Source organism: Ochotona princeps, chromosome 9 (assembly GCF_030435755.1).
Source record: "Ochotona princeps isolate mOchPri1 chromosome 9, mOchPri1.hap1, whole genome shotgun sequence".
Lineage (NCBI taxonomy): Eukaryota > Metazoa > Chordata > Mammalia > Lagomorpha > Ochotonidae > Ochotona > Ochotona princeps.
Genome location: NC_080840.1, coordinates 72000688 through 72024582, shown reverse-complemented (window position 1 = coordinate 72024582; position 23895 = coordinate 72000688). Strand labels below are relative to the sequence as shown.

Here is a 23895-nt window from a genome sequence, read left to right as displayed (position 1 = left end):
CCATATTGAGAGTTCTGTTACCCTCTTGTATTTTGTTTCCCAATTTTTTCTCCAAATTTGGGAAGTTTTCTTTAAGAAAAAATGATTACGTGTTTAAACCTGGCTTCTCGTTCTTTTTAAGATTTCTAAACTTTTGGTTGTATTGGAAAGTCAGATATACAGAGAGGAAGATCGTTCATCCCAGCGCATGCAAGGCAAGGATTTTGGCCACAAGGCTACCACGCCGGAACCCCCCAACTTGTCTTCCTGTGCCTTCTGGAACTCCCATAACACTTATATTCGGCCTCTTAGTAGTGTTCCTCAATTCTTGAATACTTTTCTTAGTTTGCTTCAGTTCCACTTTAAGCTTTTTGTTTCCCTATTGTGACAAGAAATAGCTTCCAATGCTACAATTCTGCTGTTTCATTCATTCTGTTCTTGAGGTTTTCCACTGAATTTTTATTTACTCCATTGTGGTGTTAGTTTCTATTACACTGGCTTTCATTTGATTCATTGCTTCTATCTCTTGTATAACATGTTCTTTAAATTGTTTCAACTTCCGTGTGTGTTTCTTGATGTTGTTAAGAAGCATTATAACAAGTTTTTAAAAACTTTTCACCCCCATTCCCTCGATGTCTTCCTCAGTTAACTCTGACATTGACCAAGGCTTTTGCTGCTTTTCGGGAAAAACATCATGAGTATTCGTCATGCCTCTGTCTCTTGTTCCTGGTCATTGCTTTTTTTTTTTTTTTTTTTTTTTGGTTAGCAGATTCTCTCCTTGGTGCTGGTTTCTAGGCTGTTTCCTATTGGCGTACAGGTCAATTTTACTGATTCTATTTGTTACCTGGGTCTTTGTTTTCAGTCACTTGTGCCATTCTTTTCAGTTTCAGTCCCGGGCTCTTGTGTTTAGCTTTCACCATGGTCTCTGTAGCCTCAGCCCCTGGCTCCCCACTCTCCACCCCCAGTAATCCTGAGCTATGGCCGCACCATTGCCTGCAGTTTTCTTCCCACTCCCAGTTGAAGCAGTTCCTGGAATAGGTAGACATCAGCTGTCCTAAGTCACAAGGTTGTCAACAATGCTGTTCTTGCTGGAACCTTGGGTGTTAGATCTGAAGATGCCAAGTTGGTACTGTTTGCCCTATGAGACCAGTGCAACAAAGTGAATTTTGTCCTGGATCAGCGCCTGCGCAGCTCACTGTTGTTTCTTGGGCTTGGCTGCCAGCAGGACCTATCGTGGGCGGAATCTGTAGGATGCCAAGTTGATACTGTTTTCCTTGTGGGACCAGTACAATGTGTTGAGCTGGAAATGAGCTCACCCCCAAGTGGGTGCAGGGTCCCAATGCTTTAGGCCCTTGTTTACTGCTGTTCCCAGGCCACAAGCAGGGAGTTGAATCTGAAGTGGAACAGCCGAGACAGGAACTAGCTATGGGATCCTGGCGCATGCAAGGTGGGGATTTTAGCTACTGAGCCATTATGCTGGGCCCCAGTTTGCATTTTTATATCAGCAAGCTTAAAAGAAAAAATTTTTTCAAGCAATAACTTTTGTAGTTGAGTCTCCTTGGAAATAATCTTGTTCTATTGTCTTGCTGCAGTTGGACTTAACCTAGGTTTTTCATCACAATGTAATTTTTTCTTAGGCTATAAAGGATTTATTATGTACTTTGTGGCATAAGACTACTGCTAAAATAATTTATAATACAGGATTCCCTTTTCAAATAAAGATGGTGCTTTGCAAGGTCATCCTGTGGAGATAAGTGGCGTATTTACTGTGGTTTAAAAACATAGTATTCAAGTATTTATTCTATTGAATTTCTCATAACAGTCGATATTGTTGGAAAACATTTTAGTTATAGAAATGTTTTCACTGTACAAAAAGTTGCTGTTCAGATGGAATTGTTGGAAGATTAACTTCTCCCTGAGTATTGGTTCTTTAAATTTTCCTGGAATTGAGAGGTGTCTGTGAATCAAGAAACATGTGTGTAACATTGAAGGGATTGAACATTAATACATGTCCCCTGGCAACTGGGTACACAATCTTTGCAGATCCTTGAACGGTCAGTGATGTATTTCCATGAAGTGCATGCTTTGCACGGGCAAGGGTTTAAGGCAGTGCTTCTCCCATCACTTTCTAAGTATGGAGTCTTTGTGACACTAGATGTGTTAGTCACAAAGCACTGGGAGCCAGAATCCATTATGCTGGACTTCTCAGAGGGTTGACGCAGAGAGTGGGACAACATAATTATTCTCTTATCTTTGTTACACTACAACCATTTCTCTAATGGAACCAGTCACTCCTCAATGTTCTCTAGAAAAATATCCCAATTCTTGAAATTTTAAATATTATTGCAGTATGTATGCTGCTTTTAATTTGGAAAGCCACTTAGTGATACTAATTAGTACCGCCAGAATTTGTTATTTTAAAGTAAGTGAAGGAAGTGTAAGTTTGGGTTTTTTAATGTGTTGGTGTAGTAGCATCCTGGTCCTAAGCCTGTTCGTTTTGTCATCTTCAAAGAATGTTTTAAAGCACTTTTAGGGTATTTTAAAGTTGGACAGTATAAATTAGGATCTGGGGAAAATAGAAGTAGGAAAGAGTTGGACATGCCAAGCTCGTTGCGGTTGCATATTGGCCAAGTCCTCATCTTGCATGCCCATGTCCTGGCAGCTCCACTTCCCATCAAGCTCCCTGCTTGTGGCCTGGGAAAGCAGTCAAGGACGGCCCAAAGCCGTCCTTGGGATCCTGCACCTGCGTGGGAACCCGGAGGAGGCTCCTGGCTCTTGGCTTCAGCACAGCTATGCCTATTGCAGCTGCTTGGGGAATGAACCAATGGATGGAAGATCTTTCTGTCTCTCCTCTGTAAACCTGACTTTCCAATTTAAAAAAAATCTTTAAAACATATATATATTAAAGAGTTGGGCATGCTGGTGCCATGACGTAGCATTGTTAAGCCTTCATCTGTGGTATCAGCATCCCGGAGGGGCGCCGTTTTAAGTCCTGGCTGTTCCACTTTTGAGTCAGCTCTCTGTTAATGAGACCTGGAAAAGTAGCAGAGGTTGACTTAAGTCCTTGGGACCTTGTATCCATGTGACAGGCCTGGAAGAAGCACCTGTGCTCCTGTCCTCAGATAGGACCAGCCCTGGCCATCGCAGCAATTTGAGCAGTAGATGGAAGATTCCTTCCCTCTCACTCATTATTCTTTCAAGTAAAGATAATTTTAAAAATCATGAGTTTAACATTCTGGCAACAGAAGTTGAGGCAGTTAGAGTGACATTGGCCTGTGGGCTGCGAGAAGGTGGTTAAGGAAAAGGAAACTTTAATAGCAAAATTTAAGGTTGCGGTTTTTGTTTTTCTTGAGAACTGTGTTTCTAAGTGGTTAATGTCTGCAACGTTGATACTTTGGCACTTTACTGAACATAAACTCTTGGGAAAACTCTTGTGATTTTCTTTTTCCTTCATTTCCATTCCTGTCTGCTAAGTTCTTTGTTGAGGGAACCTCTTGATTTGTTCTTACTCAGGTTCATTGATAGTTTGATTGGTTACAAGGTGTTTTAATTGACTGGCTCCTTTGGCCCTAGCCCAGTGGTTCTTGGGGACAGAAACCCAAGTGCTTAAACTGTCATAGCATATCTCAGGCATTGGGAGGAAGCTGAGTTGGAAGCAGTAGGGAAGCTCTTTCTCTCAAATATGGAATGCCTTTATCCCAGCATCTCCATGGCAGATTAGCCCCTCTGCGCCACAAGGCCTACTCACAGCACCTTTCCTTTAAAAAAAAGAAAAAATTTCCAACTTGAGTGCCATTGGAACCCTTGTCAAAATCAACTGTGAGAATTTCTGTTCCCAATATATTCTCATGATCAATAAGCCTATCCTTTTACCTGAGTATCCCATTGGTTTAATTACTATAGTGCTTTGGTTTTTCTTTTAACATTTATTTAGTTATTTGAAAATCAGAGTTAAACAGAGAGGGGAGATAAAGCAGAAAGAATGTGTTCTTACATCTCCTGGTTCATTTTCCCAGTGTCCATAAGAGCTGATACTGAGCCAAGCCGAAGCCAAGAGCTTCATCTGTGTCTCTCACCTGGGCTGCAGGGCCCCACACGCTTGTGCTGATGCTTTTCCTAGGCTGTTAACAGAAGGTTGGATCAGCAGTGAAGCAGCCAGGACGTTATCTGGAACTCAAGGATGCTGGTGTTCCAGGCTGTGGCCTTACCTGTTATAGTGCGAGAACAGAATCCATGTAATAAGTTTTAAATTTGAAAAATGTGAAGTTCTCCTGTGTTCTTTTTCAACTATTTTGGATATTGTATATCCTTTGCTTATCCATATTTTACAGCTTAGGTTCAATTGTGTTCACTTGGTGAGTATGGCTATTTAAACAATAATAAATATTTTATTCAAGAACAAGAGCTGTCTTTTCATTTACTTAGATCTGTGTTTAAAACAGTGTTTTGTAGTTTTTAGTTTTGCACTTTTGTTAAAAAAATTTTTCTTGTTGAAGGCCAGTGCATTGGTTGAGCTCAAGTGGTCTTTATCGGTGGCACCTGCATCCTACATTGGCAACAGTTCGCGTCCCTGGTGCTGCACTTGTGATCCAGTTGCCTGCAGATGGTCTGGAAAGCAGTGCTGTCTGGCCCAAGTGCATGGGTCCTTGCACCCATGTGGGGGACCTGAAAGAAGCTTCTGCCTTTGTGCTGGTCCAGCTCCAGCGCTTTGGCCCTATGGGAATGGAATCAGTGGATGGAAGATCTTTCTATATCTCTTCTTCTCTGTAATTCTGCCTTTCAAATAAATGAGTCTAGATTTTTTTTTCCTATTATACTATTTCTTATGCTCTTATGGATGGAATTTTCTTCTTAATTTGATTTTAGGTATTCTTTTTGTTAGATTTGCCACTCGCCAAAATGTTAAATTCACCAACCACCAGGGAAAGACTAACTCAGCCGAATATATGAAAAGATTTTAGATGGCCTTTGTTTCAGGGAACCACGGGCTGCCCTTCCCCGTGCAGCAGAAAGGACAGACGTGAGGGAGTGGGCTGCAGAGGAAGAAGAGCGCGGAAGAGACGGGGAAGGGACTTTTTAAACTCTCCTTGACATGGAAGCAGATACGGGGGTTGCTTCGGCCTTTATTGGTGGGGGGGGATATGGGTCTATGCCCCTCATTGGTGCAATGGTGGTCTCACTGCCCTGAGGGGCCCGCCAGAATTCCACTATGAATTCCAGGTCTGCTTGGAGGCAGACTCCACTCTTCTCAGTTACCGTGGTAGCCATCACTTTGTAGTATGTGGAAAGCTTATTTTTTTATTGTTGCTGTTGTATTTTATAACCCCGTTCAACTGTTAATAATTTTGTTAGTAAATTGATTTTTGTTTTCTATATACAGGTTCTAATTACTTCTTTTGTTTTTATTCCATAAATTATTTTTGCCTGTTCTTATTTTAGTAATCTACACGAGACCCTGGAGTTTAGAATTTAAGTTAATGAAAAATTCTTGTGTCCTGTCTTAATAGTATGAATTATACTTACGATTGTTTGTAGCAAGTAATTTAGAGTTGTGAAAAATAAATTTCTGCTGTTAAGCTTCATCAGAATAGGTGGTATCTTAGACTTTGAATATGATTTTCAGTTGCTACACGTTAGTTCACTTTTTTGTTTTTGTTTTTGTTTTTGTTTAGTTTGCAAAGCTTCCTGGAGTGACAGGAAGGGACTCCAAGGGAGACAAGACCCTAGGAAATCTAAGAGAGAAATCTCCTAACTAGCGGCAGGAGGGAGCTCCAAGGAAGGAAAGGATCCTTAGATAACCTTCATCTTAGCTATTTGTATTTTAAATATGTTTTGCAGATACTGGTAACACCAGACACAATTTATACAAGACTTTACACAAAGAACATAAACTATGCCTGGAGACATGAAGAGGTCTTGATGATTTTGAGTATTAGACTCTTACCAGGCATCTGACGTGGGCAGTTATGGTCTTTGAATGGTGGTTGTGTAGAGGGAAAACATTGAGCTAGAAGTTGAGAAATCTGACTGGTTCTTCCAGTTTGGTAAAAGGTAAACTGCTTGTTGAACCAGTTGGGAAATTATATAACTTAGTTACTGTTTCCACCCCTGTAAACATCAGTATGGTTGAATGATGGCTAAACCTGTGTTCCAGCCAATCTCTATCACAGTTGCACAAAAGTTGGCTTGGGTTCCCTCAACAATGGCTTGGTTTCCACATAGATTGTTTTTTGAGATCTCTGAGTAACAACCTTTTTTAGGTAGAATTTTTTTTTTTTGTTTTAGTTGGAAAGTCAGATATACAGAGAGGAGGAGAGACAGATTTTCCATCCACAGATTCATTCCCCAAGTGGCTGCAATGGCTGGAGCTGAGCTGAACCAAAGCCAGGAGCCAGGAGCTTCCTGTGGGTCTCACATGCGGGTGCAGGGTCCCAAGGCTTTGAGCCATCCTCAACTGTTTTCCCAGACCAGAAACAGGGAGCTGGATGGGAAGTGGGGCCATTGAGATACGAACTTGTGGACATGCAAGGCAAGGAATTTAGCCACTAGGCTACCATGCCAGGAACCTTGCTAACAAAATTTAACATCACTGTTTTTGAGACTTCGAAGCTTCAGTGAGGGCAACCTTGACGAGAAGTAATATTTTCATATTCTCACTTTTAAAGTAATGAATTAGAATGAGAGTTACGGAAAGAAGAGCAAGAGTGATGAGATACTATTTTAAATACCCTCCATTGTGATTTTTCTTTTTTTTCTTTTTGCTCCTTTACTCTTTTTAACTGTGTAAGTTATTTTTGATACTTTTTACATATTTGATTAGGGTGTGAAGGGTCAAGGGCTTGGGGAGATTGGGTGAGGCCATTGCTTTTCTTTCAAATGGGCAGTCATCTTCTTGCAAAAATATGTGGGCGTTAATAATACAGAATTTCCAGCTATGTTTATCTAAATTTAAATATGTGTATCTAGCCAGCAAATGTGATAGAAGACAGATTGACAACCTCACTACTGAACTACTTGGAACTCACGTAGTAATTGCTCAGGTTGCCAAAGAGTGAGTGCTCATTTGATTGGTACTCTTTGAAGACAATTGTTGCAGAGGCACTCATAGGTCCATTCATCGACTTTCTCCTCTTGGGTTCATGGTGATGGATTTAACTGTGCTATGAATTCCAGCTCTTCCCAGTTTTTTAAGAATCGGGTTGGAAGAAAAAACTCCTGCTGTGCTGCACATGGTAACTTCAAAAAGTTCCTGGAAGATGGAATTAAAAGCTGAATTTATTTTGGTTTAAAAAAAAATCCACACATCGCTTTTCCATAATGCACATTTTCCATGAACTTTCTGAAGGGCCGCTCGTGTTGTACTGTGAATTTGTTTCTGTGGTTGGAACAGCTCGTTCTCTGCAGCAATCACTTTGGATGCTGTTGGTTTCTGTGGCTATGGTTCCTGTTAGTCCTTTCTGTTCGTGCTTTTGCATGCCTTAGTACTTCTGGTAACTAGCAAGTTAATCATCAATGAGATGGGCTTTGGAAGCGGTGCTTTGTGGTTGAGTGACTATGGAGACCTAATTCTTTCCTCTTTAAGAATCTCAGAGATTTGACTGAAACCTTGCACTTCACTCTGTTTGCCTCACTGCTTCTCTTGGCTTTTTGCAGAAATGTGAGACATGCTAGGAAAGGTAGCTCTGAAAAGCAAGATCGTCTTGAGAAAATCTGTTTCCTTAAGTAACTGATGTTTTAGTAATATTCGTCATTGTCTATGCCTGTTGGTTCACTGTGTTTCTCTCCCTTTAGCCCCCCAGGTTCGCCTAATAGTCTTGGCTACTTCCCTACAGCTGCTAATCTTAGCAGTGTCCCTCCACAGCCTGGCACGGTGGTCAGAATGCAGGGCCTGGCCTACAATACTGGAGTTAAGGAAATTCTTAACTTCTTCCAAGGTTACCAGGTCAGTAGCTTGAAGAAGAAACATCCTTAGAGTCCTTATTACTTAAGTTGATTTGCATGGAGAAAATAGTCAGGGAAGACACAGTTTCTCTGAAACTCAAAATGAGTGTACATGTGCTAATGGATTTGCTTATGGAAGTAGTTAGGTCCAGAGTTAGCATAAGGGGGGCTAGCTCACGCCCTTGACAGCATTGGGACTTTTCCACAAGATCTTCGTTTGTTTTAAGATGTATTAACTTAATGTGTGTTAATTAACACATTAATTAATTAATGTATTAATCCACTACATGATGCCACCCTCCTTTGTTTATTAGGTCATTGTAATCTTTTGGTGCATTTTGGAAACCTGTCCTACTTTTTGGATTGCTCTTTTGGACATTTTGTGTAGTGCAGAGTTGGCCAAGAAGGTGTTAAGTTGAGGTCTCTGACAGATCGATAGAGGGATGCACAGGGACCCCACCTTGGGATTGCCAGGCCAGGCCAGCACATGAAACTCACGGAATCACGTGATCTACCTCTACCAAGGCAACCATGGGTGGGAGTTGAAATTCAGTAAATCTATAGCAGGCTAATTTTTAACTTGATAATTGTGTAAGCTCAGAAGTGATGCTATAAATATACAAATGGTTTTAGGCTGAAAATATGTTCCCTATCTCTGGAATACAAAGACTTGTTCAGGAGAAGGTGACACCCCAAGATGGCCTGTAGAGTATTTGCTGAGCTATTGCTGAAATTATCTGTTCCAATGCTGGTCTTTCCAGTTTTTTCTGCTGTCTTCGTCAGTCATCTGCTTTTGGGCTTAAGCTAAAGGAGGCATGTTTCAGTGTGAGTCTTCCTCCGGTGAGCAAAATCTCTTTGCCCTCTCATCCTGTATTAAATTAATAGAGAAGACTGTCCATTTTCATTCTTAAGATAAACTTTTCTTGAGTCTTCAGAATGGAGAGACCATTGGGGGCACGATAGGCAGATCCTCAGATTAGCTCTTGAGACTTGTCAGTGCCACTTGCCACGAGGTGTGTTGGCAAAACCTGTTTCTTGGTGGGAGTGCATTTACAGGTAATGTCCATGAGCTATGGAGGAGTGTGATGACCCCGACGCTCAGGGCTGCTGGCTGCCCAAGCCTACACAGGACTTAAGGCCTTTTATCCCGCTAAGGATATTTTGTAATAAATCAAAATCTGTGGCTCATAGTGAAAAGCCAAATGAGAATAGACAAAAGTTTTGGCTTATTACTTCATTGTTTAGCACATTCTTATCAGAACTAAGTGTTTTTGTTTTTGTAGGGTACATTATTCTTCCTTGAACAAGTATACTGCCTTTGGCAGACCTTAAAATGTATTTTTAAAAAATCCCTTTCCAAATACCATGTTTGATCAATTATATTATGAAGGAATGGAGTGTTTTCCTGAAAACTTAATGAAAAGATTGCCTATTTTATGAGTAAAATATTGTGACTTTGATATTATGTTTTCCTTGTTGTGTAACTGTGGAACATTCAAGGAAAGTCCCAAGCTTTAGCCATCAACTGGATTAATTCCTTTTCAGCTTGTTTTTCCTGATTTAATTCACATCTGTAGACGTAAACAGTCTCACCACTTGAATTAATAGATAAGCAAAATTGCTCTTGGAGTCTTTCATTTTTGGAGTAGAGCCACCTTGTATCATTTGATTTCCAGAGTGCTTAAAATGCATGAATTGGCTAAGTAAATTAGGATCTGTAAGAACCTCAATGATCAATTGCAATGTATCAAATGATACTAGTCTTCCTTCAGTGGCAGTGACAATGCTTGAATTCCAAATCTTAATACCTGGGACAGGCATTTGGCTGGGTGATCAAGGCACCCACCACCCCTGTCAGAATGCCTGGGTTGAATTCCCAGAGCTACTTCTGCTTCCGGCTTCCTGCTTGGTATGCCTCCTGGAAGGCAGTGCTAATGGCTCCTAGAACTTGGGTCCCTGGCAGCAGGTGGGAGACGTGAATTCAGTTCCGGGCTGCTTGACACAGCTCAGTCACAGCCTTGGCAGGCATTTGGGCAGTGATCTGGCAGATGGGAGCGCTCCCTCTCCCCTACAAAATGTTTAAACCTAACCCAGGTTCATCTACATAACAAAAAATTTAGATACTGTCTTCTGGAGTCCAAAGCTGCTTCTTTGTTGTTTCTTGTCCTCTATTAAGCAGATGACAGATTCCTGTTCACTTAAGTATTTACATATAATGTATTTATCCACATTGCTGATTTGGTGGGAAGCTTTACCTCTGGTTAATACTGTATAGTTATAGAGTAACACTTGTATTTTTGGAATTAAGCAAGCACCTGTGCAGTAATTTTTTGAGTAAATTAAACTATTGATGGTCTCTGGTTACCATAAGAAATATGTATCTTGACATATGGTGGCATGTCAGTTTTTACATACAATATTTATATATATTTTTCCTTCACCATTAGCAATATTCCTTCTGTGAAACTACTCCTTTGTGTTGCCCATATTTCATTTGCAATGGCTTACAAATTCAAAGAGAGCGGATATTTCAAAAAAAAGGAATTCTGATGGCAAAAGCAGGATACAGGGCTTGGATTTTGCTACCAAATTTGCCCTTCTATAAAGTTAACATACTTGAGTTAGGTCTGTTTTGATTGATTAAAATAGAGTGGGAACCTAATTTATGAAGATATTTGGTAATGAAGACATTCTTCTGGCTGATAGAATAGAAATGTAGGTATTTCATCTGATGGACTGCTTCTGAGATGGACTTGTGGGTAGTCTTGAACAATTCCTTTAACTTTTTCAGTTGCTCTTTTACTGTCAGCAGCTTTCCATTTTTACTAACCTGGGTAGGTTTCCTGCTCTTCAGAATACTGACCTTGGTCTTTGTCCTTGGAACTCTCACCTCTAAGATTTTTCACTTGCTTGCTCTACTGAGTGATTTCCAACACACTTAGAATTCACTGGGTGATTTGGAGGTTTTGGATATTGGGCTTGTATAATGCCTTGGAAATTGATGCTCAGGTCTAACTGATGAGATCTAGTCATACCACGGTATCCTGGAAACTTCACCCTTAGCAAGATGTTACTGGTCTCCTGAGTTATTGTGGTGTGGAGACTTTTAATCTCCATGTTCAGACTAACATCCCTTGTAGAAGAGATTTTGTGTTTATCCAGTAAAAAAGATGAATTGGCATTAGCATTTAAATATAAGTTTGCATCAGTGATTGCTTGTCTCTTAAAAGTTTAAATGTTCTTTTGTTGGTAAATCTGTTTACTTAAGGTGCTAACCATCCGTGGTGACAGTTTGTCCATCTTTTGATCCTGTTTGTTTTAACTTGCATTGTAGTATGCAACCGAGGATGGACTTGTACACACAAATGACCAGGCCAGAACTCTACCCAAAGAATGGGTTTGTATTTAAGGGCCCCAGCAGTTAGACCATCCTCAGAAAAGAAGGTAAGGCTCTATGAGATACAAGTTAAATTAGAAAGGGGCCAACATACAGAAATCATGCATTTTAAGATATGTTGGGAGTCAGGTGGAGAAGTTTCCTCTTTCTTTAGTGTAATGTTAAGAGTTTCAAAAATCCTGGAATGATGAGAGTGGGTAGCATGGTAAAGCAAGATAAGCCACTACTATGGATACACACATCATATGTGAGAATGCCTGGGACCCAGTCCCACCTCTGCTTCTGATCCAGCTTCATGCTGCTGTGCTTAGAGGCAGCGAAGTATAGCCCAAGTGCTTGCGTTCCTGCCACCCATGTGAGTGACCTTGGTAGAATTCCAGGCTCTTGGCTTTGACCTGCCTGGCCCAAGTGTTGCTGGCATTTGGGAGTAAACCATTGGGTAGAGAACCTCTGTTCTTCTCTGTCCCTTCTCTCTCCATCATGTGCTTTTCAGATAACTAAACTAAACTATGCGAAATCCTGGAAGGCATGGAAACTGGGGTTAACTTTGTTGTCTACATAGATAGCATCCAAGCACCTTTTGTGGATGGCTGTTTGTTACTTTGGATTAAGGGAAAGCTTTTCAATTAGGAAATTCTTTAACTGTATCATGAACAATAGATTGAGCTTTCTTTTCTCAGAATTTAAGTAAAATCTCTGATGTAAAATTAGCAATTTTAAAAGTATGTAACTCAAATTTTTAATATTCACAACATTCTACATCTATTACCTCTGCATAGTTCTGATTTTTTTGTTTTGTTTTTTATTTATTTGTTTGGTTTTTTGTTTTGTTTTGTTTTGTTTTATATTCTGCTTTTTCTCTCCCATTGGACTTGGAAACTATTCTTTGTCTATGTAGATTGCCTACTCTGGATATTTGATGTGAATGGAATTTTGCCATCTGACCTTTTGGGGTTCGACTTCCTTTGTTTTATATGTTTGGGATTTTTGTTTGTTTTTGAGAGGCAAAGAAAGAGGAGTCTTCCATTTGCAGGTTCAATACCCAAAAGCCCCTAACTTGGCAGATGTAAGAGCCAGGAGCCAGGAACACAGTCTGTCTCCCAGTTACTCGAGTCATCAGTACTGCTTCTGCAGGTCCATGTTAACAGGAAGCTAGGGCAAGGAATCAGAGCTGGGTATCAAGCCCAGGTATTCCAGTGTGGAGTGCTGGCACAGTAACCAAGTATAACTAGTAGGCTAAATACGTGTGCCCATTCTCTGTGTTTTGAAGGTCATATATGTATCAGCATTTATCAATACTTCATTCCTTTTTATGACTGAATAATATTCAGTTGTACTAAGAGGGAGAGACAGATCTTCCATCTGCTGGTTCACTTCCCAAATAGGCACAGTTGTTGAGGTCGGGAGCATCTTCCAGATCTCCCATGTAGAAGAAGCAGGACCAAGCACTTGCTCCAAGCTCTGCTGCTTTCCTAGGTACATTAGCAGGGAGCTGTATTGAAAGTGGAGCAGCTGGGACATGAACCAGCATCCATATGGGATGCTGGCTCTACAGGAACCTTTACCTGCTATGCTGGAATGCTGGCCCTCACATCCAATTGTTCAAATACTCTGCATTTTCAGTTCTCTTAGATGTGTAGAAGTGGAGCTGCTGGATCATATGTAATTTTCTTAGGTTTCAGATACTCTCTGGTTTCCTTTTTAAAATTAGTACAATAAATGACATAGAATCATAGTCTAACAATTTTTTTAAAGATTTAGTTTATTTTTATTGGAAAGTCATATACAGAGAGGAGAAGACAGAGAAGATCTTCTGTCCGATGATTCACTCACTCCCCAAGTGACCACATGGCCAGAGCTGAGCCAATTAGAAGCCAGGAGCCAGGAACCTCTTCCGGATCTCCCACATGGGTGCAGGGTCTCAAGGCTTTGGGCATGGTTTTTCCTTACATGTCCCCTTTTCCCCTAAAACTAAATCCAGAGGTAAAGAACCCTGAAGTTTTGTTTGTTTACTTGCTTGTTTATTTTAGTTTCCTCATCCCCTTTCTCTGCCTACAAATGTCTACAGATGATTTTATTATTATTATTTTTAAGATTTATTTTTATTACAAAGATATACACAGAGGAGGAGAGGCAGAGAGGAAGATCTTCCGTCTGATGATTCACTCCCCAAGTGGGCCGCAACGGCCAGTGCGCGCCGATCCGAAGCCAGGAACCTGGAACCTCTTCCGGGTCTCCCACACGGGTGCAGGGTCCCAATGCTCTGGGCCGTCCTCGACTGCTTTCCCTGGCCACAAGCAGGGAGCTGGATGGGAAGTGGAGCTGCCAGGATTAGAACCGGCGCCCATATGGGATCCCAGTGCGTTCAAGGTGAGGACTTTAGCCGTTAGGCCACGCTGCCGGGCCCTGTTGTTGATTTTATTATTTTATGATACTGTTCAATTGACTCTGGAATTTCCTTCTCCCTGCCCACTGACTTCCCCTATATTATTACAGTAGTTTAGTCCTCTGTGCTATAGGTCCCCCAGGGATGGAGTTGCAGGTACGCATTGGAATTGGCGTGGCTGATTCCTTCTCGATGGTTGGGTTTGCTGACACTGGCTTGCTGGTAGTGAGGCTTCATGTATGTTGATCCTGTGAGGGAGCACCCCAAACAGCTAGTGGTGGGAATTGGGATTCCCTAGGTGAGTCTCTGTGCTGAGAGCACGCAGGTGTGACCTGCAGATGCCCTTCTTTTGATCCATATTTGGTCTTTGAAAGAGTTCACTATTCAACACTTTAAGCCCGTCTATGAATATATATACATATACATATATATATATACACACACACACACATATATAATCAGTTTTTTCAAATGAGTAAGAAATGGTCAGAAGTCAGATTTTTGACATGCTGGAACTGTCCTAAATGGATTATTGCCATTGCACAGTACCTCTAATTCTACCCTATATTTATATACTTTGGTTCATTATGGAATAATCAGTGCCATATTTAAATCAAATTGTATTTTTGTATTCTAATACAGTCAGTCTTTTGGCAAATGTAAAGGTTCCTGAGCAGAAGAGTTTATCATGAGTTAATTTGGGTGTACTTTGGCTGCGATTACATGTCGCTGTAAGAAGGCAAAGGAGAATCACACACATGTGACTGGGGGCTGAGCTGGAGTGATAATGACAGCCATCAAGGCGGGCTGGGAAAGGAATCTGCAGGGTGCACCCTCTGCGGACGCTTTAAAGTCTGACTCCTGGAGCCCAAATTTGTGAGAGTATAAATTTCTTTCAGGCCACCAGATTTAGAGTATCTCAATATGGCCACGACTGGGAATGAATATGTTCTCCTAAAAACTAACTTTAAAAGAAGAGAAATCACTGCTGTCCCCGGGTCAGGGTCAAGGTAGCTGACACCCTAGATGAAGGTCTGAGAGAAGTCCTACTGTTGCATCTGCTCTTACCCTTGTCCTGTGAAGCAGTGAGCATGGTTTTCTTTGACTCACTGTTCAGTCCTGAGTCTTGGGTGCTACAAGTCAGTATGTCAGTAGTGCTTGGCTGTGGATATTCTTGCTTGGCTGTTGTGTGTGTATGACAGTACTTGAAAAGGTGACTTTGCCCAAATCTGTAATGGTGGCATAAAATCTTTTTGACACGTGATATTTCCTTTTGTATGAGAACCAGGTAGAAAAAAAAATATACAGAGGCTTGTTTGCGACATTCTGTGTCATGCACATTCTATTTTATGGAATCTCTTCCTGTGTTCCCAATAGCCAGGGGACAAAAGTTGCAGATATTATTTGTGTTTGCTTGTTTTTTTTTTTAAGATTTGTTTATTTTTATTACAAAGTCAGATATACAGAGAGGAGGAGAGACAGAGAGGAAGATCTTCCGTCCCATGATTTAGTCCCTGAGTGAGCCGCAACGGCCAGTGCTGCGCCAATCCGAAGCCAGGAACCTGGAACCTCTTCTGGGTCTCCCACGCAGGTGCAGGGTCCCAAGACTTTGGGCTGTCCTCGCCTGCTTTCCCAGGCCACAAGCAGGGAGCTGGATGGGAAGTGGAGCTGCCGGGATTAGAACCAGTGCCCATATGGGATCCCGGGGCATGTTCAAGGCGAGGACTTTAGGCACTAGGCCACGCCGCCGGGCCCCGTTTGCTTGTTTTCTTATTAACTTTTGTTTTATTTTGACCAAGATTGAAACCCAAGGTTCTTCATTGCATTCAGTCTGTCATGTTAGTGCCCTTTGGTTTGAGTTTGTTTTGTCACAAACTCTGTTTGAGGTATACTACTTTGGGATTTGTGGGCTGCGCCTCAGTTGGGTGGCTTTTCTCGGGTGAAAGTGTTTTCCTTCTGCTGTGGTCTCTAAGGAAGTGGGATACTGTGTTTGCTGGTGATGTCTGCCTCGGTCCCTGCGCTAACATTGTGCTTCAGAGAGTCGCACTTCCGGCCTACATTCAAAGAAGGGGGTACCATGAATATTGTTCAGGAGGTTTTCTGTATCATTTGCCTCTTCTGCACCACTATTTCAGTATTCAGTCGTTGTCTATTTTAATGTGAACTTGTGTTTATTTGATGCTTTGGGTTATGCTCTGACACTTACTGCGGAAATCATTCCAGCTTTGGCCATTGGGAGCTCATTGGAGTTGGTTCCTTCATGCCTCCCTTTTCGCTGTCTCATCAATGGACTTGGTGCATGGAGTGAGAACCACACACCTGGACCATACTGACTGATGGCCAATAGCCCACATTTATTAGTGGCATCAGGCTTTTAAAGACTGAGGGTTACACAGGATAAGGGAAGAGACTTTGAGTAATTTACATGTAGATTATGGAAGTTCCCATAAGCCTATCTGGATTCCATCAATTGTCGCCACACCCTTGCCTAGAGGTATCTTTGTTTTGTAAACTAGCCTATAGATCCAATCAGTTATCCTCCCAGCTACCATACTCACATACCTTTTTTCAAGCATTTCCTTTCAGGACCTCTGCTTGGAACAGATCTGGGCTCCTGCTTCCTTCCTGCTTTCCTTCCCTTCCATTCCCTCTGTGGAGGGTCAGAGACAGATAGTGGGTTGCAGGAATCTAATTACTTCAGCTGACACTGCTCCCGCCCACCTCTGCACTAGCAGGAAGCTGTGAGTCAGGAGCCAGAAACTGAACCAGGAACTCCAGTGCAGAATGCTGGCCTCTTAACAAGAAGGGAGGGCCACCCTGGGCTCCTGATTTCTTCATCTCTGCTTGTCTTGGATTTCAACCTGCTTTGATCAATGTTTTCTCCTTCCTTCCCTCCCCCCCCCCCCTTTTTTTTTTACAATCTACTATTCCCCCTGAAGCCAACTTCAAGTCTATTCTGGAGAGTTGAAATCATAAAAGCTTAAGCATAAAAAATAAGGAAAATTTATACTGAGAATTTTTATACAAAAATGGCATGGTTTTGGGGCCAGCAGGTTAAACCACTGCCTTTTATCCCAGTATCCCATATGATCAAGTCTCAGCTGCTGCTCCATTTCTTTGTTTTCTTCATATTTATTCACATATTTTGAAAGTCAGAGGGAAAGAGACAGGTTCTGTCAGCCTTGTTCATTCTGCAATGGCCACAGGAGCTGACACGGGGCTGGGCTCCACTTAGGAGCAAGGAGCTTCATGCAAATTTTGCATGTGGTTGGCAGGGGTCATCTTAGGCTGCTTTAACCCACTTACCCGCAGTGCTGACCCACACTTCCCCTAGCTGCTCGACTTCTGACACAGCTCCCTGCTAATGTGCCAGGGAAGGCAGTGCAGGAACACGCAAGGTCCTGGGTCCCTGCCACCCATGAGAGACCCAGACAAAATTCAGGTTTCTAGCATCAGCCTAGCCATTGCAGCCATTTGGGGAGGCTCTTGTGTCTGGCACTTGGCCTTTGAAATAATAATAATGGGAAAAAAACATGCAGTTTGTACTTCTGCCTTGTCAGTAAGCAGTTACTTGCAACATGAAAATATAAAAACTCAATTTCTACAATGGGTCATGTTAAAACTTTAGATCATCTGTGGGATAATTGAAATTATATTTTAAGAAAACTTGTTTACTTAATCTATTTACTGTCTCCTTTTCTCCATTTACTTTGAATAAAACTGAACCCAAAATAACAGCAAAACACACAGGATTTTCTAGACCTGATTTCGTTCTAATTTAGGCGATGAATTAGAAATGGTGTCTTATTTTTGTAATAATTACTTTGATTCAATTTTATGATCAGTATTTAAAAATAATTTTTTTAACAATTAATTTAACTTGAAAGGGTTACAGAGAGACAAAGAGGGCAGAGAGATCTTCCATTTGTGATTCACTCCCCAAATGGCCACAATGGCTGGGGCTGGGCCATGCAGAAGCCAGAAGCTTTGTCTGGGTCTGCCATGTGGGTGCCAGCAGCACAAGGACTTGGGCTGCCTTCTGCTGCTTTCCTAGGCTTGCCAGTAGGGAACTGGATCAGAAGTGGAAAGCAGACAGGACATAAACTGGTAGCCATGTGGAATGCTGACATGGCAGCTGGCAGCTTCGTCTCCATCTTAACACTGACCTCATTTCCAATTTTCAAGTCCAGAACTAAGCCAGGAATTGAAATTCACAGTCTCCATCACTGGAGACACTGTGACCTGGAGTATATATTGTCCTGATTTACTGTCAGGTTCACTTGCGCTAAAATTATCTCTTTATGCCTTGAAACTGGGTAAGTAGGCAGTTCTTTAAGGAAAATTAAAAATAAGAGTAAATTGAGCAATAGGGTGGGGACATTGTTGGATTGATAGATTTCTTGCGTTTGAAGTTCTGTTTATTTACTTGAAAGGCAGCAGTGACACACAGAGAGGAACAGGGGCAGAAAGCGAGAGAGAGAGATTGAGACTTACCATTTGCTATTTCACTCCTCAAATGGCCACAATAGCCTGAGGCTGAGCTAGGCTAACGATAGGAACCCAGAACTCTCCGAGTCTCCCACATGGCTGGCAAGGGGCACTGCCCTTTGCCCACATGCGTCAGAGGAGTTGGATCGGAAGCACAGTAGCTAGGGCTCGAACCAGCAATCTGATGTGAAGATGTCATAAACAGTAGCTTAACCCTGTATCACAATATCAATAATGCAGATCCTTTTTTAAAAAAACTGTTTATTTGAAAGACTAAGAGAGAGAACTGAGTTCCTATCCTCTGGTTCCTTCCCCAAATGGCCTCAGTGGCTGGGGCTAGAGCCAGGCTGTCGTCTAAGCCAGGGTTTTTCTGGATCTCCCGTGTGGATGCCAGAACCCTTGCACTTGGGCCATCTTGCTGTTTTCCCAGGTCATAAGAGGTGGATTGGAAGTGGGTCTTGAACCAGTGCCCACTTGAGATGCAGCCCTAACCCCCTCTCCTTTTATTTTTGAGATGGTGCCATGTGATATTTTGATATATACGTACACTTTGTAATCTTAGAATCAGTGAACTTTTGTCTTCTCACATATTTATTTCCTTATGAAAAGTTTCTAAAAGTAATACAATATGTTATTCTTAACTGTAGTCATTCCACTGGGAACCAGATCTTCTTTATAACCGATTCTGTAGCAACATTTCCCTGATTTTTTTTTTTTTTTTTGCTTTCTTTCTTTCCTATTTAGTAATTTATTTTCTTCATTTGAAAGCAGAATTGCTGAGACAAACAGGGAAAGAGAGGGGTCACTCTGCATATGGCTGAGTTGGGAGCTTCATCCAGGTCTCCCACTTGAATGCAGGGGCCATTCTTTGCTACTTTCCCAGGTGTGTTAGTACAGACCAGGATGAGAAGTGGACCAGCTGGTACTCAACTGATAACCACAAGGCATGCCAGCATTCCGGGCTGGGTTTACCTGCCCCATCACAGCACTCTTTTTCCCGAAATTCTTAACTGCATTTATATGTGTCCCAAGTGAAGCAGTTTTAAGTTAGGTAGCACAGTCCTCTAACTTTGCTATTCTTTTCTTATTTTTAGATTTTTTTTAATGCATTTGAACAAGCTAGAAGAGGTAAAAGAGAATTCTTTTATCAGTTGGTTCACTACCCAAATGACAGTAGCAGCTAGGGCTGGGCCAGGCCAAAGACAGAAGCCAAAAGCTTCCTCCAGGTGTCCCACATACACGTGCTTTCATAGGTAGATGAGGAGGGAGCTGGATCAGGTGCAACAGCTGGGACTCAAACCTCATGGGATGTGGACATTACCATCACAGGTTTATCCAACTGAGGAAAATTATTAACTTCTAGTAGTTGTATTTCCTATTATGTTGACTTCTGCAAGTAACTTCATTTTTCTAAATGTTGATTTGCTGGTAAGTAGGCTGCTAATTGTTCTTAGCTCAGAGTTATTCTGATAAATAAGATAATATATGCAGTGCACCAGTATGATGCAATCATGTAACATCTACTTAATAAAAAATCTGTCTTTAAACAATACTTTGGTGGCTGGCTTTATGCTGTAACTCTAGCATAAACTCTAGCATAAACTCTTTTGGGGGCCCAGCACAAGAACCTAGCTGCTAAAGTCCTCACCTTTCACCCACCAAGATCCAATATGGACACCAGTTTGTGTCCTGGCAACCTCTCTTCCCATCCAGCTCCCTGCTTGTGGCCTGAAAAAGCAATCCAGGACGGCCCAAAGCCTTGGGACTCTGCACCCATGTGGGAGACACAGAAGAGGCTCCTGGCTTTGGATTGTCTTGGCTCTAGCCGCTGCTGCCACTTGGGGAGTAAACCAGTGAATGGAAGATCTTCTCTGTATATGTGACTTTCCAGTAAAAATAAATAAATCTTTAAAAAAAAAAAGGAAAATTTATTATTAAAAAGTTAATTTTTGAAAATATATTCTAAGGGCCTGGTGCAATGGCTCAGTTGGCTAATCCTTCCTCTTAAAGCACCAGAATCTTGTATGGGCCTTGGAGTGTGTCCCAGGCTGCTCCAATTCCAATCCAGCTCCCTGTTTGTGGCCTGGGAAGGCAGTAGAGGATGGCCCAAAGTCTTCGGACGCCATGGGAGACGCAGAAGCAGCTCCTGATGGGCTCAGCTGTGTACAGCCGTGTGGCCACTTGAGGAATGAACCAGCAGATGGAAGATCTTTTTTCTCTCCTCCTCTCTGTAAATCCACTTTTTCAATAAAAATAAATCTTACAATGTTTTTTGAGAAGTGCTTCATTTGAGAGCCAGAGAGATTGGGCATTCATGTAAGTTGCCATCTGCGGGTACATTCTCCAAATGGTTATGAGGGCCATGACTGGACCAAGAGCTGGGCATGAGGAACTTAAATATTTAGTCCATTACTGCTGTCTTAGGTTCTGCATTATCAAAGTTGGAGTCAAGCACCCAGTATGAGGTCCAGACATCTTTTTTTTTTTTTTGTAAGATTTTTTTATTAGAAAGCTAGATATACAGAAAGGAAGATCTTACGTCCATTCACTCACCTAGCAGCCGCAACAGCTGAAGCCGAGCCAGTCCGAAGCTAGAGCTTCTTCCAGGTCTCCCACATGGGTGCAGGGTCCCAAGGCTTTGGGCTGTGCTTGACTGCTTTCCCAAGCCACAAGCAGGGAGCTGGATGGGAAGTGGGGCTGTTGGGATACAAACTGGTGCCCACATGGGATCCTGGTGCGTGCAAGGTGAGGATTTTATCCGCGAGGCTACTAAGCCAGGCCTGAGTTCCAGTCATCTTAACTGTTCTGCCTGATGACTTGGGATGCTCCCATCCCATAGCAGGGTGTTTGTTGTAGTCCTGGCGTTGCGTTTCCCACATAGCTTCCTGCATCTTTGGAGGCAGCAGCTGATGATTGAGGTGCTTGCATCCCCCCAGTCAGGGGAGCCCAGAGAGGGTCCTGAGCTCATGAACCTGCACCAGCGATTGCAGGTATGGGGATGTGGTGGGAGTGAAGCAGCAGACAAAAGATTTCTCTGCCTTTCAAATAAATTAAACACTTAAATTTTTTTGAGAGAGAGGAGAGATCTTCCATCTGCTAGTGCTCTTCCACAAGGCTGCATCAGCTGCAGCCAGGAGCTTCATATGAGCCTCTTGCATAGGTGGAGATCCCAAGAACTTCAGTGCCATAACCAGGAACGTGGATCAAAAACAGTGCAGCCAGGACACAGACTAGTGCCCCAGGCAGACCTAACTGCTCCAGCATGGTGCTGGTGCATAAAATTTCTTAGATACTAGAATCTGTTTTTAAAAATTCATCCTGATGATTTTATTTCGATAATGTTCAATTTCCAGTTTCAGAAGCATGCTATGGTAGCCTGGAACTCAGGCCCAGGAGTGAATCTAACAGTCTGTCCGCAGAACTGAGTTGAAGTGAAGGTATAAAGCAGGAGGAGAGTTGCAGGAAATGGAAAGTCCAATGATTTCTATGTGAGATAAAATATAGACTCTTTCAGCTGTATTAGTCTTTCTGGAACTTGACCTCATTTTGCGGGTGGTAAAGAATTAAATCTTGAGGTTATAATGCTTGTTTTTATTCTTTCCTTCTCCAGTGTTTGAAAGATATATGGTGATCCTGAAACCATTAGATGCAAGAACACTTCTGGCAACTTCAGAAGTTCGTCTACCCTCAGGCTGCAGTATTTTCAAGAAACACAATTGGACAGCGGGCCTGTACCTTATATTGGTGGAGTGAAAAATTTGAGCCAGTTAAGCCAAATTCTTGTAGCAAGCAGCATGCAGCACCCCTGGGCCCTTGCTGGTTGCAAATAGGCATTTAAAATGTGAATTTGAAATCAGACATCTCCAGTACTTCCAGCTACAGTGGGATCATACATGTTCCCTAAGTTGTAATTCTAGGATTTAAACATCCTCCACTAGTGTCTGCCACCTTCACCAGGAACTCTGTTATAGAAGTGTCTTTTTTGTGCATTCCCTGTTTTTCAGTGTGTTTCCTTGTCTTGCACAATGATGCTGTCCTGCTAATACTTCCATTGTAAACTTAAGAAAGGGAATAAAACTAATATTGCCCACTCTCTTGGCCATGATAATGTCTTACAGTAAGAACAAAATGATTAAAAGAAAAAAAATGAGGATATATTAGAAGAAATAGTGTACTCTCCACACAGCACACATCAGATAAATTTGGGTGTGTTTGTCAACAGGTACCTGTTGTAAATAAGAATAAATGAAGTAGGGGCCAAAATGCAAAACTGAAAATGAAGCAATTACATCTCCTTAGTAATCTCTAGTTCCAATTATAATTGAATATGTGGCTTCATGTGTATTATTTTATATTATACTTTTTTCATTATTGATAATGGCTTGGACTTTAATTCTAGGAATTCCATAGTTTTTAATGTCACCAGAAAGAAGACTCTTTGAACTGTGTCTTCTGGAAAGTAATATACTAACTGAAGTGAGTGCTTGTATATATTAAGATAGCCTTAACCCTCTTTCTGGAATGCCTTAACTGACAAACAATTAGAACTTTGACTAGCATAGAGCTTTAGGCAGCCTGCTAGACTGATGCTCTTGGAGCAGGTACTGCCACTGTCAGTGTTGAGCACTGTGTGTTTAGCTGTGTTTATGCTACAAATGTGCAATATTAGACACTAGCTAGGACCACTGCCTCGCGTAACTCCAAAGCAGAACCAGGATATGATTAAGTGCACATATGTCTTTAAGTTACTCCTGTTGTCCTTTGCTTGGATGCAATGCCATGCAAATCAGTGTGGCTGCTATTTTTGTTTGCTTTACAGTAGTTGGATTCATACATGGAGTGAAGAAAGGAGCATTACCCCTCTGCCCAGCGATGTTCCTTCCTCTCATGGGGAATAAACACAATCATTTGTGTGTGTGAAAATTGGTGATAACTGGCACTTAAGAACGGAAATAAAGTTCTTTGTACTAAATGCCTTAAAATGCTCTTTGCCCAAATTCTGAAAGGCTTTAAGATAAGCAGTAAAACCACAACATTGAATTTTTGTAGAATTGTTACCTTTGATAATAAAACTCACCTGTTTAATCTCAGTGCTTGCTTTTTTTTCCAAGACTTACATATTTGGAACGTAGCGTGACAGATTTTTCATTCAGTGGTTCACTCCCCAACTAGCCTCAACAGCAGGATTAGACAACGCAGAAACCAGAAACATGGGATTCCATGTCTCCCACATGGGTAGCAGGAACCCAAGTCCTTGGTCTGTCTGTTCCAGGTGTATTAGCAGAAAGCTAGATCAAAAATGGAGTGGCCAGGACACAAATCTATAGTTACTCCAACAAGAATTAAGGTAATGGGGGAAAGCTGAAGAACAGCCATCTCTTCCTGGGGTTGTTGGGTTTTCGCTAAGCTAATAATAAAAATGGTAAGTTATGGGCTTGGCAGCGTGGCCTAGTGGCTAAGGTCCTTGCCTTGATCCCATATCGCCGCTGGTTCTAGTCCCGGCAGCTCCACTTCCTCTCTATCTCTCCTCCTCTCAGTATATCTGACTTTGTAATAAAAAAAAAAAAGAGTGTATTTTGAAGACCAAAATTTAAAAAAAAAAAAAATGATAAGTTACTAGTAATCTACCAAAGTAATCAGTGATGATTGGACTGAAGTTCTGGTTAATTACCCTTAAAGTATGAATCATTGGAATTTGAAAGGC

At 41.7% G+C, this 23895-nt stretch overlaps 1 protein-coding gene across 4 annotated transcripts in view; it reads left to right on the top strand.

Annotated features, from left to right (window-relative positions):
• The window catches only part of ESRP1 (epithelial splicing regulatory protein 1), a 67258-nt gene extending 43977 nt beyond the window's left edge, over positions 1-23281 (top strand). For 2 of the 4 annotated variants that reach the window (XM_004597238.3, XM_004597239.3), the window contains exons 14-16: positions 7771-7921; positions 11255-11364; positions 21802-23281. In XM_004597238.3, coding sequence (XP_004597295.1) covers positions 7771-7921; positions 11255-11329 — 226 coding nt within the window. In that variant the 3' untranslated portion in view covers positions 11330-11364; positions 21802-23281. The remainder of the gene's footprint in view (positions 1-7770; positions 7922-11254; positions 11365-21801) is intronic. The other 2 variants (XM_058668788.1, XM_004597240.4) reach the window with 2 other exon arrangements.
• The last annotated feature ends 614 nt before the right edge of the window (positions 23282-23895 follow it).